Raw genomic sequence first — 19,560 nt, forward strand, 5'->3', positions numbered from 1 at the left:
TAATCTGACCAAAACAGTCAACAAATCAAGGTGATGACATAAATAGACAAAACAACAGTCAGTTTGACAGATTAGCTTATCAGATACCACTCTGCTTGTCCTTATAGACCAGCAGGCACCAGGAGCACAACAGCTTTGATCTCACGGTTTTTAAATAAAAGCAGATAAAAAGAGTTAACCTTATTTTTGCAGTTTATCAGAGAAACTTGTATCTTATTAGAGATTAGAGATGTGAAGACACATTTCCATTCCCTGTTAATTACTGTATTGGACCGCATGTTCTTCCTTTTGAACCTTTAGCCTTAAACCATTTTCCTGTCTTGCTCACATACTGCAGCCACAGTTCCTAATGGAGGTCTGTTGTTCTCCTGCCCTTTTCCCTCACTGTCTGGATAACCGAAGTGTCTGACAGGAGGTAGGCACGGTGGTGTTCACTGCACCGACGTGACCAATGCCAGCAGGACCATGCTGTTTAACATTCACACTTTGGAGTGGGACCCTGAGCTATGCAAGTAGGTGGTTCAGTTACTCTTTTCATTTGAGCACAGTACAGTAGTGATGTCTGATCCCAGTCCTGAAGGGGGCACAGTTCACTGGGATTTTTAGGAAACTGCTAATCCTCATGATAAAGGAAGACCTGGAAACAGAAGAGAACAGTTCATTGGCCATTTGACTCCACTCAGGTCTTCTCTTTTTCAGTGATATCCGTCTTGATTTAGTTCCTGTTTTAAAATGTGTGTTGTTGTTTTTTTTCGGGTGATTTAGGTATTTCGATGTTCCTATGGATATTCTGCCAAAAGTGAGAAGCTCCTCTGAAATATATGGCTTAATGGTAGGTTTTTAAAAGTTCCCTTTCCATTTTTGAAATAGCGGCTTACTGTTTACGGTAGAAATGTAGATGCATTTCAAGAATGGCTTAAAAAAAACCTGAAACGTTGAAATTGAATTGAAAAGTCGTATTTTTGTGTGCTGTAGGGGAGACACTCCTCATTGAAGTGTTTGGAGTAATGATGGTTACATTTGTAATCAGTGCCTTTTATTCCTGTCTTATACTGTATGTCACATTGTTTAGATAAAGTAGACCTTCTTGATATCGTCCTGTCTCAAGCAGAGCACATACTAACGGAGCTCTTTCTGATATCTACAAATTCTCCAGTTAAAGATGTGGCTCTGTTTCTGGTGCCTCATCTACTGACAAATGCCATGCAGGTGCAAACGTACAGTACGTTGAAACTTGACAATGTGCCTCATCCCAATGAGACTTGAAATCAGTTAAAACTGTTTAAAAGATGGGGCTCAGTACAGACAGGGGAATGACCATTTGGTTCTGAGGATTTTCAAGTATTTAGAAACAATAGTAAGTAGTATAGTAATAGTAATAGACTTGAACTCAATATTTTTGCACAGTTGTTTTTATTTATCTCTGTGCTGTACAGTGTTTCAAGCCAGAAACTGTATTTCGTTTCTTCAGTTTTCAGTGTCACTTTGCAATACTGCTTTGGTGCAAGCCATATCTACAGGATGTTTGAGCTTGTGATTTAAAATGTTTAGTTTAAAGACTAAATTAATCATGCGGAAGTAGGCAATAATACCAAGTGTACACGTGTTGGAGGGAAACAGAGGGGTTCAGAGGAAGACAGGAGCCTTGAAACAAACTTTTTATGTGCGTTTTATTTGATGACACCCCTTTTGATGGTTTCTAATAAAAAAGAATAAAATATAGGGATATTTTTTATTTAAAAAATTATAACAGGCAAATGCATAACCTTCTCTTACGATGTCTTTTTATCAACATTTAGATTGTTTAGTTTATGTGCATTACCTGTGGGGGTTAGTCTGTATAAACAATGAGATGATTGGGCAGACAGACTGTAAGTACTTCAGACTCGAGCACCTAAAGCTTCTCCCTCCATGGCCTGTCGTCTGTCATCAATGGTTTCATTGTCCAGTTCAAGTGGCAGTTAAAGGCCTTGGAGACAAAGCCAAAGCAATGCAAGCTGGAATGAGAGACGTTTGTCTGGATTGCTACAGCTTGGGATGCAGCAAGTTGTTTTATTTTACATCTTTTCACAAAGGAGGAATTTAAACCTTGTGTTTGTGGTGGGGAAGACCTAGAAAATACCGTTTGCAACAAATCAATTGTAAAAATAAATATCCTCTTATATATTTTTGATGATGCTAAATCCAAAAAGCATGTGCTTGTCATACCTTAGGTATTGCTTGAGTTTTAAATACTTCTCTGAAATTCCTTAGTGACTTTGACCAATGAAAGTGCTCATACTGTATACAGTACAGAAGTCAATGAAGGTATGTCATTTGCTGATCTCTTATGAAGCCTTTTGCACAAAGAGACTGTTATTTGCATCGGTTGTGTACTGTTTTTGCCTGGCTGGTCTGTTTTACACTGAATGGTAGAAAGGTCCAGTACTGTGCATTAAACCTTTGCTCCACAGCACACAAAGTTTTCCCTGTGAAATAATGGCAGAAATAAGAAACAGCGTCCTTGCTATTTCCACACTGTAACTACATTTTCATTAAAAAAAAAACTTTATGTTGTGACAACAACAAAACAAAAACTGAGCTCATGCATACTACCGGAAATAAAGTCATTTCTCGATTCAGCCATTATTTCAGATTTGCGTACAGTGATTACTTGGATGTCCTCCTAAGCAGAAATACCAGGTCTTGAATTCCCCAGGTCTGGGAACACAGTTCTGCTGTGGAGAAAAGCCTCTTCAGCTGTCATATCTACACGAGGGAAGAGATTTTCAGGTTCAGATCTTCATCTTTTTCTGTCATGTCTCTCCCTGCTGACTTGTAGAAAATAAGCTCTAGTCTGGTGAGTAGGAGTTTTTCTCGCATGTCCCACTTGTGGTTCTGTTTCCCTTCTCGTACAATTCAAACAATTAACAGTGCATTTCCAATTTTTTGCCAGTGACAACAAGCAGACAAAAAAAAAAATCTTTTTGAATTTGAATCAGGACTGACCAAATTTCTTTTATCTTTGGTGTGATCAGGCCAATGATATAAAGTTAACGATTAACTTACTGGCTTCATTGCATAACAGAACCTGGAGGTTTTTTTGCGCAAGTGTTCAGAAATGATTTCCGGCAGACAGGGGACACAAAAACAGACATGCACCTCAGCTGGAGGGATCCAATTGGGTTTGAGCTTTGAGGTTTATTCTACGTGAAGGGCTGTGACGTACTGTACAGCCTGCTTTAGAGGAAAGAAGGCTTTCTGGAGTCGCAGGGCAGCTGGCACAGTTTCTGAATGAAGTCAGTCCTTGGGCGTCTGTCTGCCACGTTGGAGGGCAGCTATTGGAAATGTGCTGGATGTGTTTTCTCTGTTTGCATGTTTCCTGCCACGAGCCTCTGTTGTGACGCCCTGCACCCTTTGCCCGGCAGTGCGAGGGTCAGGGCTGCGACAGTCCCTGCTCGTGACGGGGCCCAGCACGGTGACTTGAAAGCACTCGCTCGCTCCCCAAAGCTCTTCGCTCCAGCAGGACAGGTTCACATGTGAGCGGTCAGGCGTTAAACAAGAGCCCAGCAGAGCAGGAAACTGGCCAAGTGCAAACTGTGTCTCTCGGGGTAAACAAGTCTGCCACAGTCGCTGGGAAACTGTCCAGGGAGAGAAGGGATTATCGTAAAGGTACAGGGACAGCCCATTTTGTTAGTTGCCTTTGCTCTTACATGAGGAGAGGGCCTGTTTAGTGGTTAAACTCCTCTGCTGAGTTCACCTCCCGATGCAGATAATACTGCTACACCCTTGAGCAAAGTACTTGACTCTGGCTGATTCTGTCAGCACAACATACTGTATTAAAGGCAAATTCAAAGAGTTGAGTGAGCTTTACTGGTCTAACCAATGGATTATAGTGTTGCCAAAACAATATAACAATATTATATAATTGGACGTGGACAGGTATCACATAAAACATTATTTGACAGGCTCCCACTCTGTTCCTCAGGCTGTGACAGGAGATCACATACTGAGCTGCCAGTGTTATATACAGTATGCCCAATGCAGAACGCCAGCCAGGGGACTCAAAACACTGTGAGCTACTCCTAAAGGACTTCATGTGCTCACGTACAGTACACGAGCTCTGCATGGTTACAATGTGTCTTCCTCACAGTCTAGCGAGCATGTCTCGCAGTGCTCAGTGAAGGAGGGAGGTACAGTTTGTTACATGATAAAGCAGGATTGTCAGAATGAGAGAGGTGGCACACTGGCTCACAGCTGCTGCAGTCTCTAATGTAGCTGAATGTTACAGCCAGCCAGATGGAGTGAAAAGGTTTGGTATATAGAGACCCTGTGCCTTGGCCCTTTCTGCATGTTGGCACCACGTCCTGTTTCCCTGTTCTCTGTGTGCTGGTTCAGTTTTCTTCTCGTTTCTGGTTGCCGTCTGTATTTGCCATTGAGAGGTGTTGCTGGAAATGCATGCATCGTTTCTAAGTTTCGGCTTTGTTAACAGTGCAGTGAAGCTAAGTGTGTGTTTTCTGCATACTTCTGCTGGGTCTACTCAGTATGCCATCGTTGACATGTATCACTTTTGTAAACGACTGGTAAACGTCAATGAGCCCGACAAGTTGATAGAGTTGTAGCTAATATCATCTGCATTTTGAATTCATCCAGCCCTTTTTACTTTTTTGCGTTCCAAATTATTGTGATAATTAGTATTATCTTATTGTGACGTCCCAGTGAGCAATGTAATCATTTTTGTATTTTCTAAGTAGAGTATTTCATATAAGCGCTTTGAGAAGCCACCTTTAAAAGTTTTTTTATTAGTGTTACATCTAGTGCATATATATTTGCTGTATGATACACATTTCTCAATCAAAATATCGTACTTGTTTTGGGAAGAAAAATTATCAGCTGTGCCATTTTTTAAAAAGATGCATTTTTTCATAAACATTAAATTAAAACCACTGGGCTAGAAAATGTGAGTGTCTGGCTCCTGAGCTGGTCGTAGGTTCTGTGTGGATTGCGATCACTGGCACACAGCCTGTTGCTGTAGCAGGCAGCTTCTAAAATGACTCCATAAACGAAAGCTGCAGTTGTGGCAGCAGCAAGGCAGACCGAACCCTGCTGGCATATCTAAGGGCTGATGGTGAGTGACAACAAAGCTGCTGTAAAAGTGCATATTATCAACCGTAAAAAAAAAAAGAGCTTTATAATACCTTGTAAGTATTGCAGGTTCCAGCGTTACAGTCATGGGGTCTCCATAATGTAAATAAAGAATATGGAGAGGAGATGGTTTGATGGATAGTTTGTTACCCCTCATTTATGTCAACTAAGCTCGTGATATAGGAACTGTTCCTCATTCCAAACAGGAGATTTCCAGTCTCGAGCCGCACTGTAGATGAACTGGGGGCAGGCATTCTCCTCCTTATTGGGAATGAAAGACCTCTTCTTTGCCATCCACTTACACATGCTTGTGAACAGCTAGAAATAGGTCTGGGTGACACAGTAAAGAGGGGAATTGGAGCTTCTACAGAAGGAGCTAGCACATCCAGATGTTCTTCGATGGGGGAAAGGACGAGATCCGTCCTGGGGCTTGACTGTCCACAGCTGACCAGGGCCTTAAGGACAGTAAAGTTATAATGAGCAGGGTCCTGAGTAAAAATCTAAAAGGAAAAGACGTTTAAATGTACAAAATATTTTTCTAATTTGGGAAAACAAATTTAATCTTTTGTAAACATTTTACCAGCTTTTTAAAACCTTACTGAGGGATGAACGGTTCACAAGCCTGAAACCAGGGGCGAATCTCACTTCCTGGAGGGCCTATTTTCTTCCAATCTGAGTAGCCAATTAATTAAGCAATTAATCTAATTATGTTTTTAGTCGGATACATGAAGGGTATCAAGGACTCTTACTTTTAATTACTCAAATCTGATTGCGTTAAAGTTACAGTTACACCTCAGAGCCAAGTTTGACCCGCTGTATAACTGAGAGCTCAGGTTGGAACAAAACCCAGGGGACTGATCCACCTGGAGCGGAGTCTGACACTGCTCACGGTGTCTCTTGTTAGTAATGTGCACTGTTCTGTGTCACCACACTTCAACCATAAGAAACGTAAGTCTTTTCGTCACACTCTGAATTGCCTCTGCTAATGACATGGCATTAATATATGGATCCATTGCGCTTTTTTTCCCACTGGACCTTGTTATACTGATTTTGCATGTGTTTCTTTTCTTTTTAAACAGAAATCAGGATCACTTAGTGGGATCCCTATCTCAGGGGTAAGTCTGGGCAAATGACTACTGATCAAGTAATAAAGCAAGCAGCAAAGACCCGACCTAACTTCTGAAATGCACAATAGTACATTTGATTTATCTTAAGAACCATAATGTATTATTCAAACATGCAGTTTTGCAAATTGTACAAGTCATATTTTCCATTGCTTTGAGATTTTTGTTTTCAGTGCTATGAATTTCTACACTTTTCATAGTTAATCTCTGAACTGTGGTGACATTCCTTTGTCATCTCTGGTGTAAATTCATTCTGTTCGCCTTGTGCTTGTTTTTGTGGATCAAACAAATATGTACCCCACTATTGCAGTGTCTGGGTGACCAGTCAGCAGCTCTAGTTGGACAGATGTGCTTTCAAGATGGACAAGCCAAGAACACGTAAAGCTTTTCTCTTTTTTATTATTTCTTAATGTCTACGGCGGCTTCCAGCCTTTGGATTTCCTTGATGATGATCATCAAACAACCAATCGGAGCTGCCATTTGTCGTGTTTTTATTATTCTGATTGTTGGGTGTCTAGGTGATTGTAAATCTAGTCTTCACTCACCTATAGCGCAGTTATGCTGAAAAAGTGCAGAATCTCAGTATTATTCATGTTTAAGTAAAATAATCTAAAACGGGAATAGCTGATCTGGCAGCAAAACACTCAGTTGGAACCTGAAATGGAGAATTAGATAACCCTGTTTCTGAGGGTCCCACCAGAATGTATGTCCCCCACAATTTGAAGGAATCTGTGGTCCCTATAATGATGATGGAGAGGTTTATGCTCTGGGCACGTCTCATGTCAATAATGATTTCCGTAGTTTTTGCTGATTTCAGTGAAAGGTCATTTTCAAAGCACCAGGCTGTTTCCTGGTCAATCTCCTGTCGGAATGGAGCCTCATCATTACCTGACAGAAGGCCGATAATAGTAGTATCAACTGTATATTTAATAATTTCAACCCAGGATGTGACATTGTCTCTAAAAAGGGAGAAATTAAGTTAAGTCAGACTGTCTTCCTGTCCGTCTCAAGATATTCTTACACATGGCCAAATAATAGTGCACTTTAGTAATAATCCACAGCAAGACTATAATAATAAAGCACATAAATGTTCATTATTTGTCTTTATTTCAGTGAAGTCACCCTTTATGCTGTTTGAATTGTTTTATTTCAGATACGGGACTGGTTGCTTTCTGCTGAATAACACTGGTCGAAAGGTATGGACATCACTTAAAAAAGAGTGAAAAACGCATGAATGCTCTGCCCTTTGGAACCGGTTGACTTGAACTTGCACAAACATGCACTTTTAGCAAGCCGTACTAAAGGGGAAAGCAGTGCGGCATCAGGGAAAATAGAAAAATTAGGAAATGACTTTGACTGAACCATTTTTACTCCTGACATGAGTGAGTCGGTCACGTTTCTTATTTACCCCAATCTGGAAAAGGGATGATGAGAAAATTGCTTTAGTTCTGTTGGGATGGCGTTAGTTTGTCAGTGGAGTCAGTCTGTGTCTTGTTTCTCTAGCCGGTGATGTCCGATCACGGTCTGCTGACAACCGTGGCCTACAAGCTCGGTCGAGACAAGCCTGCCTGTTATGCACTTGAGGTAGGTGTTACATTTTCTGTTGCCATCTCTCTTTTCACAGAACCCCAGACCAGTTTTAAAATGTAAAGTCTATATAAATATAAAAATATATATCTATAAATCTATAAATATAAGAACATAAGTAGGGTTAGCAATGAGAGGAGGCCGTGTCACCCATCTAGTTTATCTAGTTAGTAGCTAATTGATCCAGAAATCTCACCCAGCTGTTTCTTGGGGAAAAAAAACAGGGGATCAGCTTCAACAATGTGGGTGGGTAGTTTCTTCCACACTCGGAAACAACCTATTGCCTCTTTTTTCGTATTTAATAAATGCATTTCCGCATAGTTTCCCAGGTAAAAACCTAACTAAAAACTTGCACCAGTAGCGTTCATTCCAAGCTTTCTCCAACGGCAGTGTTGCAGAAATGTGTTCGAGAGTGTGCCCTGGCAGAGGGGCTGACCTATTTCCTGGACCTGTGTTCTAGGGCTCAGTAGCCATAGCCGGAGCTGTGGTTCAGTGGCTGAGGGACAACCTGGGGATCATCGAGAGCTCAGGGGAGATAGGTGGGTGTTCTCACCTTTTTACGCATGTAAAAGCAACGGATATTATAGGTTGATCATTGGTTATTTATTGTGTTTTTACCGCCTCTCGGTATATGTAAGTGTCTCGTATATAGGAAGTATAATGAAGTACAGTACATGAACGTTAAATAGTATATTATGTTGTCTACTTATTACATAAAGCTGTAGGACAGTTTTTCCTTCTGTAATGCTGATATCTGCTTCTCAGAGTTTCTTCTAATCACTGGCTGTGAAGCACATTAACACTGGTTTCTGCTCTGTATTAATGTGCATCTTTAAAGTAACATTATTTTTATAGATTTAGTAAAATTATCACAGGGAACATGACAAGAGAATGACGAGCATAGCCTTTTGTATCTTCACGCACACGGTATTGCCTAAACAGAAATGTGTGTCACAAAGCCTCATGGTGATGAAGGAGGTGTCACGCCGAGAAAGTGAAATTTCAGCCCGAGCTTCTGTTCTTCTGCTCTCACAGAGAAGTTGGCTGCCAAGGTTGGCACCTCCTATGGGTGCTACTTCGTCCCCGCGTTCTCAGGCTTGTACGCACCGTACTGGGAGCCCAGTGCCAGAGGGTGAGTAACACTGTCATTCCAGCTGTAACCTAGGTGAGCCACAGGTGTCTGCGCTGATGTGGCACTGCTGATGGCACTGAGAGAGCCCACAATTTAGCTGAAGGTTATTCCTTATTCCTTATTCCTTATTCCTTATTCTTTATTTGCCACACAGCAAGAGTTGGTGCAGTTTGCTTTCAGCATGGCAGAAGAACACTGATAAAGCAGACATACACTGCATACGACATTATATAATGACTACAGATTTGAAATGGAGAAAGAAAAGAAGAACACAGTCACATGCACTCATACAGTAAAGATTAACTGTACGTGTAGCAAACAGAACAGTGAAGGTGAAGCTCACGGGAGGCTAAATAGCTGAAGGGGGAGAGTTCAAAGTTCATCTGGCAGTAAGAAACTAAGGTTGAACCGGGTGGATCCTGTAAGGATTGATGTAAAGCGTTTTCCTGATGGGAGAAGCTGAAGAAGATTATGAGCTGAATGAGAGGGCTCTGAAATAGTCTTATAGGCGTGATTGGAGGCACGGCTTGTGAGAAGAAATGAAATGGAAGAGAGTTCACAGCCTCTATGTGTTTGTGGCTTTGCAGCTTCCAGTTTTCCCTTTGTGTTGCTGTACAACTCTCCATACCAAATAGTGATGGAAGCTGTCAAAACACTTTGAATTACTGTATGGCTGACAAAGAGGCTGCTGGTACACTCAGTGGTTTTCTTAAGCTGCTGATCATCTGCTGTGCCTTCTTAACTACATGATCTATGTAGATCTATCTCCCTTTTAAAATCATCACTTATGTATGTCCTCATAAATTTGAAGGAATGAGTGGTCCCTATAGGTTGGTCAGTCATAATGATGGAGAGCTTTATGTTCTGGACACAACCCAAGTCAATGATGATTTCTCTAGTTTTTGATGCTTTCAGTGAAAAGTCATTATCAAAGCACCAGGCTGTTCCCTGGTCAGTCTCCTGTCGGTATAGAGTCTCATTATCAGACATAAGGCCAGCAATAGTAGGATCAACTGTGTATGTATATAAGATTTGAAATTGTTTATAAAAAGGGCGAAATTAAGTCAAACTACCTTCCTGTCCATCCCGAGATGTCCATCAATTAATAATCCAGATTTCAATCTTTTGATCAACTGAATGATCCAAGTACATCATTTTCTTTATGAGCTGTAGTGCAGTTATGCAAGTGTTTTGTTTCCTTGTCAATGCTGTGTGCTATACTCTCCAGCACAGTGGGCACGTTGTTCCTTCTGCTGTTTTGGTCTGTCAAGCCAATATGATACTTACTGTCATTCTGCCCTCCTTAAAAAGCCACTGACGTAGCTATGATTTTCAGTTGATAAGTGCTTCTTGCTTTTTTTTAACCTCATCCCTCTGTGACCCTAACAGCCGATTTCTCTTGGCAGCATCATCTGCGGCCTCACGCAGTTCACCAACAGGAATCACCTTGCTTTCGCGGCTCTGGAGGCTGTCTGCTTTCAGACTCGAGAGGTGAGGGGAGCTCCTTCTTTGTGTTTTGTGCCGTTTCCAAAAGGAGTTTACGGAAATACCATTTCCAAAAGCCTGTCAAGTTTGCTATGCAAAAAAAGTTGAATTTGCCTTTTGGATTTTGTTTTCTCTTAAGTGTTAGGGGGGAAAAAACATCTTTACAGGTGTGCTACGCATATGAAAGTAACAGTTCATGACAGAACTGTGGTGTTTAACTCTGTAATTTTGTCCTTATTCAGCATTACATCACTTCTCCTTAAGAGTAACAAGTGTGGTTATTCAGAATGCTGAAAAGTGTTCATCCTCTATCTTGGAACAAGTAGTAGGTTTCTTCCATGCTGAAAAGAGAAGAAAGAAAACACAGCGTTTTGGCTATGGAGCCTTCTTCGGGTGAAGAAGGCTCTACAGCTGAAACATTGCGTTTTCTTTCTCCTCTTTTCAGCATGGAAGAAAACTATTACTTGTTCCTTTGCAGCCTACGCATGCTGACGCAGCTGCCCACCTGAACAACTTTAACATCCTCTATCTTGGCTTTCCTTATGCTCTATTTCTGTTAAGATGCAAAGGGTTATACCTTATATGTTATATAAATGTTATACGTTATAGCACACAAGAGTCTGGCTCCGATCCCTCTTCCAGGCAGAAGTCCTTACAGAATAACACCATTTCAGGGGAGCTATTTCAGTGTGTTTTCCCAGATAAAGATAAACCTAATTTTATTAAATATACAGTCATTTTTATGGTGCACTTGGGGTGCTTGCAAAATCTAAACGATATAAATTTTTTGCACATTCCTTTGGACCTGCCATGGTCTTTTCTAAATTAATATTTAACTTTTTAACCAACCTAATTGCAAAATAATATGGAATACTAACCATACATCAGATAAGAGCATGCTGCCCAGGAACTATGGGGCAGATGAACAGGTGGGGTTTAGCAGATTGTCTCTTCTGAATAGCAGGACGAATGTTCAGTGACAGTTTAACTGTTCGTTGGGCTGGTGATAAAATAAGGAGTCTCATGGAATAGTAAAAACAGACCTGATAGAACTGTCATGGTTGTGGTGATTTATTGTTTTGATTTACACCTCTCTGTATCGCAAAAAGTCAGCTTAGATGCTGGACTGAGCACGTAGGCGAGAGGATAAGACTAAATGATAAATTTGTGAGCTACAGGGGAATAGCAGTTAAGAGTGGAGCAAAGCATAAGGGCATCACAGGGATCTATATTGGGACCACTGCTGTTTCCAGTTCTTATCAAAGCTTCTGGTATAGTTACTGAATTTGTCAAATGCTCAACACTATAGAAGCGGTAAAGGAAATCAAAAAATAATTTAGACAATATTCATTCTTGGGCAAACATCTTGATGATGACAGCCAAGACAAGTATCACACACGTTAATGGTAATTTTTATGAAACACTTACGTTTGAAGAAGCTTTATGTGAAAAAGCAATAAGGTTTTATGCCTATAGAGCTTGTATATCTAAAGACAAAATTATCTATCCAATGCATTAGACATATATTGTAAAGTATTCTTTACAGCTTTGGTCACAGTGTTGCAAAGCTGCTTTGGGATCAGTTCAGAGAGGAGGACAGATTCATTCCTGAGCTCTGAGAAGGCCCCATGCTGACGGGCTACAGGCCTGAAGTGTTTAGACGATGTACTGGTGATGGGATGTGGGTGTGTTGCAGCAGAGGCTAGCTGTGCCGCTGACTCTCAGGCCTGTGTTGCAGATCCTGGATGTGATGAACCAGGACAGTGGGATTCCCCTCACTCAGCTCCAGGTGGATGGAGGAATGACGGCCAATAAGCTTCTGATGCAGCTCCAGGCAGATATTCTATGTATTCCCGTGGGTAAGAAGCGCACAGGATTGTTCCAGGCCATTGTCTGTGCTCCCTTATGAGCAGTCGGCCTGGGTCTTGTTTAGTGTAAGGTAGTACTCCTAATCGGAGACCACTAGTTCCCCCTGGTTGGCGTCACCCAGTGGTTCAGGTGATGAACTTCTGAAGTGTCGTTTCTGTGTGCTGTAGTGAAGCCCTCCATGCCCGAGACCACCGCCCTGGGGGCAGCCATGGCAGCAGGGTCTGCCGAGGGGGTCAGTGTGTGGAGCCTGGTGCCGGAGGACTTGACCGCTGTCACCTGCGAGAGATTCGAGCCTCAGATCAACCCTGAAGGTACAGTGACTGGACCTCCCTTCCTTCTGTCCCAGCCACCTCGGCTGCTGGGTAAAGGTCCGTGAAGTTGGAAGTGGAATTGGATATAAGCGGATTAGCCATCTACAAGAATCAAATGTAGACAGAGTATGACAAAATGAGGCTTTTAAAAATGTTTTTGAAGATGTGTATTTTAATTGGCCAGTCTGATATAAAATAATTTATCAGGGCAATTTTAATTTAAATTTTAAATTATTTCATGATGGCACAGGGTCAAATGCATTAAGAATGCAATAAATGATGTTTATGTTTATTCAGCTGAATTCTGCACCATTGGATTAAGGCCATTGGATTGAGTGCAGCAGTGAAACATCCTATGGGTTTTGTAATGAAACAAATGAAACAAAAGTGTTCTCCATGGAGCTTACAACATGCCTGGTGTGTTGCAGAAAGCGAATTTCGGTACGCTCGTTGGAAGAAAGCTGTGCAGAAAGCCATGAACTGGGAGAGCACTGAGCCACTTTCAGATGGAAACGGTGAGCAGTTTTTGGATTGAGCTTATAAAATGAAAAATATATATAGAAATAAAGAATGTTTACAGTTAATTTATTTCCATGACAGGAACAATCCAGCGTTTCCTGCATATGTGGCAATGTTATTCTCCACTAAAGCTGTAGCTTCTGGCGCTTCAGTGTTTTCTGGACTTTTCAGGACTGACAGAGGAAGTTTGGAGTTAAAGGACAGGCGCTTGTAGTTTTAATAAGTGTGAAACACAGTGGCAATAGGTTACAGTGCAATATCAGACACTGCAAGATATACTGTAATGAATGTATACTTTTTGTAAGGTCTTCAGAACATCTATTGTGATCTTTTTTGTTTCCTGATTAAGTCATTTAATTGATGTTTTAATTACTTAACACTTCAAATATGGTCTCTTTCCATACACTATCGTTTCCAACCCTTTTATTGCTATAAAGCAATCACAGGCTTCAAGTCCTGTACTCTAGTAATGGTTACTATGTTACTATATGTGATTCTAATAAAAACAGCAGATATTTATTTAATTTTTTGGACATCTGCTTCTTGTACACAGGCCGGAAGTTACCCGAAAAGTTTTTCATGCATTCTGGCGTTTTCCATAATATAACTCAAATTTTTCTCTCAGTATTTAATGAAATAATTTTTGAATTAATGTCTGGAAAGAGCAAATATTGTTCATAAAATTAATTCTTATTGTGGTAGAATGTGAACAGTCTCATACATGTGGAAGCGACAGGTTCAATTTTTTGTGAAATCCCCTGCTCTGGTGAGGTAAATTTAGTTTGACTTCTATGAATTACTGTATGTGAATAGTTCTAGAAACCTGAGTAGAATTATATTTAAATAAAGCCTGTAGTATTACAGTCTCTGGGTTTGATATTATAGCACAGTTAAAATTTCCTACATTATTTTATTTGAGTATATGCACACTATGTAACACTGTAACTGGGGCACAGAGCACTAAATCCTACTACACATGCTCTTACATTCTTTAAGAGTGTTGTGATAGATCATAGATCAGTGCAAAGTCTGAATTGTAAAGGATTTCATACAGTATTTACAGTTTTAGAGCTGCAGGGAGTACAATTCAACGTATCAGGTGTGTATGTGCTTTTTTTCCAGTGAAAACCTGGTTGTTTTTATTTGGCATATTATCATGCAAATAGAAAAATGAAGTATAGAACATAATCTAATAGCTAAGTAAAAACTAAAAATGACCAAGTAAAACAAAAGAATATAAATATTGTAGAAATATAAAATATAATAAAAAACAGTATTTTTGTTCAGCATGTCAAACGGGTGTGTATTTTATTGGTCAAATATCTTAAATTGCCAAAGACTTTGTACTTTTTTAGATTAAAATATTAAGTGGGTCTGTTGTGTGGAATATTCTATTTTAACAGTAGTTTTATGGTAAATATTATATATATATTAATATCAAATTAATATACTACTGCACTGTGGGTCCTGAAATATAATCAGACAACTAATTTTATTTTAAACTGATATGACTGATATTCTATCGATCACAACTAATTTTGTGATTTTCTGGGGGACAATATAAATTATAAGCCCATCTAAATTGGTAATAAATCATTTCAATTTTGGTAACCTGTCAACAGTTTTCAAAGTTAAAAGCCTGCGAGTCATGTTTTGGGAACCATTCTGAAAACGTCACAGAGGGAGATGAAAATTAATACGGAATACCCCACGTTCCTCTGACTCTCTGTAAGGCTGGCACTCCTGTCTCTCATCCACATTATGACAGTGTTCTGCACATACAGTACAATCATGCATGAGTGAGCTTTGCTGATGATCTGTCTGTAATGCTGTAAGAATCCTCTTTATTTATCTATTCCAATGTTTTTTTTCTCCTCTGTCTTGCTTGAATTGGACCCCATGTACTGGATGACTGCAGGTGAAACTAGTATCTTCAGTAGCCTGCCATTGGGGTTTTATATACTGGGTAGCATGTTAATGTTAATTGGAGCGAAGAGCATCGCAGGTTAGTTGTGTCATAGTAATAGTCATTTCTAGCCTTTCATTATATGCATATTTTCTCTTGTACATCTTTGTTGCGTGTGCTGTTTGTCAGTTGCTCTTTGCGGCAATACAGGCCAGATTTATGAATGCACCGTGTTCATTTTGTTGTGAAATCTAAAATTACTGAATTAATAAGGAGCTGGTTTCAATCATCAGGGGCCTACTGGAATAAAATTATTACAGCAAAACTGTATTGAGTGATCAGGGCCAGGTGTCTTGGTTTGAACATGACACTGTTTACCTCATTGCTGTTTCCTGTCTGGTATATTTCCTTAAGTTAAGGTAGATTTTCTTAAGTTGTGGTGGTAGATTTTTTTTTTTGCTGCAGTTGAAAAAAATACATAACTATGCAAATCACAATTCGGTCCAAGCGCTTGATAAATCTGGCCACAATTTTGTTCTTCTCTGTGGCACCTCGTCCTGTAGAAGGTGTGTATATGTCTGTGGGAGAGGAGGGGCTATGGGTATATCTTTATTCACAACTTAAAAAAGATCCATTGTATACACTCACAAAGGAAACTCATTCAGACACGTATTTGACCCCTTAGGGCTGAAGAATAAAAGCCGTCTTTTCAGGGTGACACAGTATTACTTTTTGTCATGTGAAAAACCATATAATTAAAATTAGTATAAATCCTAAAGCATTGTATCAGAAATGTATTAATTCTGCAAATTGGAAGTCTGATTTTTGAACTGTCCTTAATTATCTCATAATGCATGATGCCTATGACCTCGATACCATTTAGTATGTTTGCAATACACTGATACAATGTATGATATAGTGAGAGAAAATCATTGTTTCAGTGTGAGGGAAATGTAAGTAAAGTCTTACTGCCAGTCTGTTTAAAATAGGATTCATATTTGTAAACTCTCTTTGCAAGAGAATGGAGAATTTGTAGCATCTACAAGTGTTGCTATTTTGTAGTTTTTTGTGTGCATTAAAACACACCTATATGTTTGTGTGTAAGGGAATGCTTAATGTTAATGACTAACTTTATTAAGCTTCCACAATGCATAAGTAAGATCTGTTTGATGCAAAAAAATTATTTTTCTAATTGTAAGATAGATGGATGTTTAGATGAGTAAATTTCCACCGATAGAATCATAACATTCTTTTTGCTACATTCTTCTATATATAATTCTATCAGATTAGGTGGTTTTGAATGGGTGACATGAAACTGTGTGAGCTTTGCATGACAACATTTCTATATGAAGGACCTGAGCTGTCAATCAGTCCACATTTCAAAACTTTTATCATGTAACAGGGCTTTATTATGGAGTAAAATGAGAAGCAGATTTTAGGGTGACTAAGTTAAAAACAGTATCCAATTGCTTACAGTAATTGTTCAGTTTTGAGATACAGTCTCCTAATATATATTTTACATTTCTTTCACTCTTAATAATGCTAGGATACAGTTATGCTCACAAGAGGGATTGCTAAGTGTTTTAGTATTCATGCATTTCCTTTGCTTCAGCTACGGCCTGTGAACATCATACAGTAGCTTTCTGCGTTTTGAAGCTCAGCATTCTCCGTTACTCACAAGAATACACTTCCGGCTCCTTCTCCCCTAACACTTGACTGGCATTGACTTTCATTTGTGGCGTTTTTGTGCTCTGTTCACAACTGCTCCTGACGTACTGTACATTATTACTTCACTAACCCCCGATAAAGTCTAATCTTAACTTCCTTTTTTCCCCTTTTATGTAGGTTACCATAAGTAAGTTCTTGTCCGGTGCTGCCCTGACCTGTTTGTAAGTGGTCTTGCACATCACTCTGATCCCATCTTGCCTGTGTTATGGAGCCTTGTGAAAAGCATTCCAGGTTTACAGACTGTAGCCAGTGGTCCTTAACAGCACCCAGACAACTGGGGACTTCTGTGGCTTGGTCCCCTGAAAGCTTCGAGGCCGGCGGCCACTTGGAGAAAACCTCAGACACATTTCACTGAAATGGAAAAGGGAATTTTGCACAAAACAGTCCCTGGTGGTTTCTGTTTGGATGCTGACAACCCTGTTCACTTAGAGTGTTTTGTCCCCACTATGTACTGTAACAGTTCACGAAACGCTAGTTATAAATGGAGTTAATCGTTTTTTCCCCATCATTCCTTTACCATACTCAGGTAAGCGGTAAAGGTGTGTGTGTGATCTAGTCTAACTTTAAAAAAGACCTTTTTATACCTTCAAGAGAACTGAATCTCATATACCTCAGATCAAATTGATAACTGTAGGCCTTGGTATCACTTTATAATTTATTGCACATATATTGTATGTGTATGTACATGTATTTCTGGATTGGATGGAACACTTTTATTGTAATCCATTTTTTAAAATGCATACTATACTGCCAGGCCTGTTTTTAAGCTTTTTTTGGGAGAGACGAGTTTAAAAAATTAAGAAGTGAAACAGTGTTGCCGCTTCCAGTGACTGAAAAATGTTGATCTTTGTAAACAATTAACCAAACACTGTACTGTATGTTTAGACTCTATGATACTGTCTGACTTTAGCCTGCTTGTAAGTATGAAATTTGAACAAATACTGTAAAGCTGAATAGAGTTTACTGCCGAATGAGCACTGCTCCTTTAAAGCTGTTCACTCTGAATGCGTGTTAAAAGCTGTATAAAACTGTTATCAAACAGTATATCTGTGTTTCGGAAGTTGGATGCTGTGTTGTAAAACATCACAAGTGCATATAACTCTGTGAAACACAACTTGGATTTCCTTATGCTGAATTGATGGCTCCTGAGATTCTGTTGTTGCTCTGGCAACATATTCTTTCTGAATGTAGAAGGGAGTAAATGATTACGGAACAATTGATCAATCCCCTTGCTTTATATACTCTGCTTTTACAATGAATACCCCCCACACAAAATAACCAGCTGTCACATTCTCAGCAGTTTGAATTAATTCTGAGTCATTATAGGACAGTCGCAGCATGTGAAAAGGGAGCTGGTCTTATTATTTAAAAAAAAAACCACTGGGCATTTTGAGTTCTCTTGGGTTACAAGAAGAAGCTTGTGGCCCATGCTATCCTCTTATACTACACACCAATCTTATTTTCTCACTGTAAAGAAAAAATTGTTATTGTACACAAAATAGCAGTTGTCGTTAAAATTTTAATTTCATTTTAATTTGGGATTTTTTTTCTCAGAAATGTCTTTCTGTAAGAAAATCGTCATTTCATTTGTGAAGCCTGGGATTTTTCCCATTCCGTTTTTTTTAACAAAGTATTGTATAGTTTTTATCATGCTTATTCTTCTGAATATCCTGACAATTCCACTCAAGACTGTGAACAAATGCTTCATGTTCTGTTTTCAAAATAGACACTGTAATGAAGTTAAAATTTTGTGAAAGTATTTTTGGGGGTACTACTTTTTTTTCTGTAAAAGGTATACAATATTAATAAAAATTACTGTAAATGTTGGAAGATGGTAAAATAAAGAAATTATGTATAAAATGTATGTAGCTGTTGATCATTCATTGCTGCCATACAACAAATCTCTTTAGGTTGTGTGATTTTGAGCAGGATTCTGATTTTATGGAAGATTGCGTTTTAGATTCACATCAGAAATGTAAGATTAAAAAACATGACTTATTTCTTAAAGACACGTGATTGTAGCAGTTGAATTGCAGGTTGTTAAGAAATTATTATTAATCACGATTTTAAGAAAACACACTATCATTAAATTAATCACCAGTGTGTTGTGACTTTTATTTTCTTCTGTTTGAGATGATGAATGAGGTGGAACCTTTGTCTTTTATTCTTTTACTTGACTGCTCCTGCATTTTAAGATTCAAATAAGATAACACAAGTGTTATGCTTTCATTAGTTCTTTGCTCTTTCTTTTTTGGGGTTTGGGGTTGGGTGAATAACACAATAACAAGTTACAAATCATAATCCATTCCTTCAGTCATCTTTCCCTTTTGTTTTTTTAATGAAGACACTATCATAACATTGTTTTGGCGTAAACCACACAGCGCCGTATAGAAGAAACTAATTTCTATCGACTATTCCCTGGCAGACAGACTTTAGATCACGCTCATGACGGAACAGCAAAGAACAAACGCAAATAGACCAAAACAATTTACAGTTCTTGAAGCTGAAACGCCTATACGTAAATACATTTAGACTGAGGACGTGTACGTGAGCATTACAGTAGGTCAGAATATCGTATTAGTAGCGGGATTTCATACTTTGGATGCATCTGCCGTTATCAACCACAAATTCAGGGATTTTTGGGGTGTTGTTTGGTTACACCACGGCTTTTTCAGTGAAAGCTGGAGACCGTCACCAGAATATCTTCGGACGTCGAGAGGAATTTCCGAGGTATTCAGGTGTGAAACAGGTGATGTACAGTATCCAGCTATCCAG

The 19,560-nt window shown here is 39.3% G+C and overlaps 1 protein-coding gene across 5 annotated transcripts in view; it reads left to right on the plus strand.

Moving 5' to 3' along the window:
* The window catches only part of LOC148835674 (glycerol kinase), a 30,894-nt gene extending 12,247 nt beyond the window's left edge, over positions 1–18,647 (plus strand). Inside the window, exons 7-21 of one of the 5 annotated variants that reach the window (XM_088913694.1) lie at positions 403–512; positions 766–832; positions 2,822–2,839; positions 6,204–6,239; positions 6,559–6,626; positions 7,402–7,444; positions 7,752–7,832; positions 8,296–8,374; positions 8,871–8,967; positions 10,374–10,458; positions 12,191–12,311; positions 12,489–12,632; positions 13,061–13,147; positions 15,070–15,156; positions 16,903–18,647. In XM_088913694.1, the coding sequence (XP_088769820.1) occupies positions 403–512; positions 766–832; positions 2,822–2,839; positions 6,204–6,239; positions 6,559–6,626; positions 7,402–7,444; positions 7,752–7,832; positions 8,296–8,374; positions 8,871–8,967; positions 10,374–10,458; positions 12,191–12,311; positions 12,489–12,632; positions 13,061–13,147; positions 15,070–15,156; positions 16,903–16,916 (1,137 nt within the window). In that variant the 3' untranslated portion in view covers positions 16,917–18,647. Of the gene's footprint in view, positions 1–402; positions 513–765; positions 833–2,821; positions 2,840–6,203; positions 6,240–6,558; positions 6,627–7,401; positions 7,445–7,751; positions 7,833–8,295; positions 8,375–8,870; positions 8,968–10,373; positions 10,459–12,190; positions 12,312–12,488; positions 12,633–13,060; positions 13,148–15,069; positions 15,162–16,902 lie in introns of those variants that run through there. The other 4 variants (XM_088913697.1, XM_088913695.1, XM_088913698.1 and 1 more) reach the window with 4 other exon arrangements.
* The last annotated feature ends 913 nt before the right edge of the window (positions 18,648–19,560 follow it).

This window comes from Atractosteus spatula, chromosome 4 (genome assembly GCF_055471065.1).
Source record: "Atractosteus spatula isolate fAtrSpa1 chromosome 4, fAtrSpa1.hap1, whole genome shotgun sequence".
Lineage (NCBI taxonomy): Eukaryota > Metazoa > Chordata > Actinopteri > Semionotiformes > Lepisosteidae > Atractosteus > Atractosteus spatula.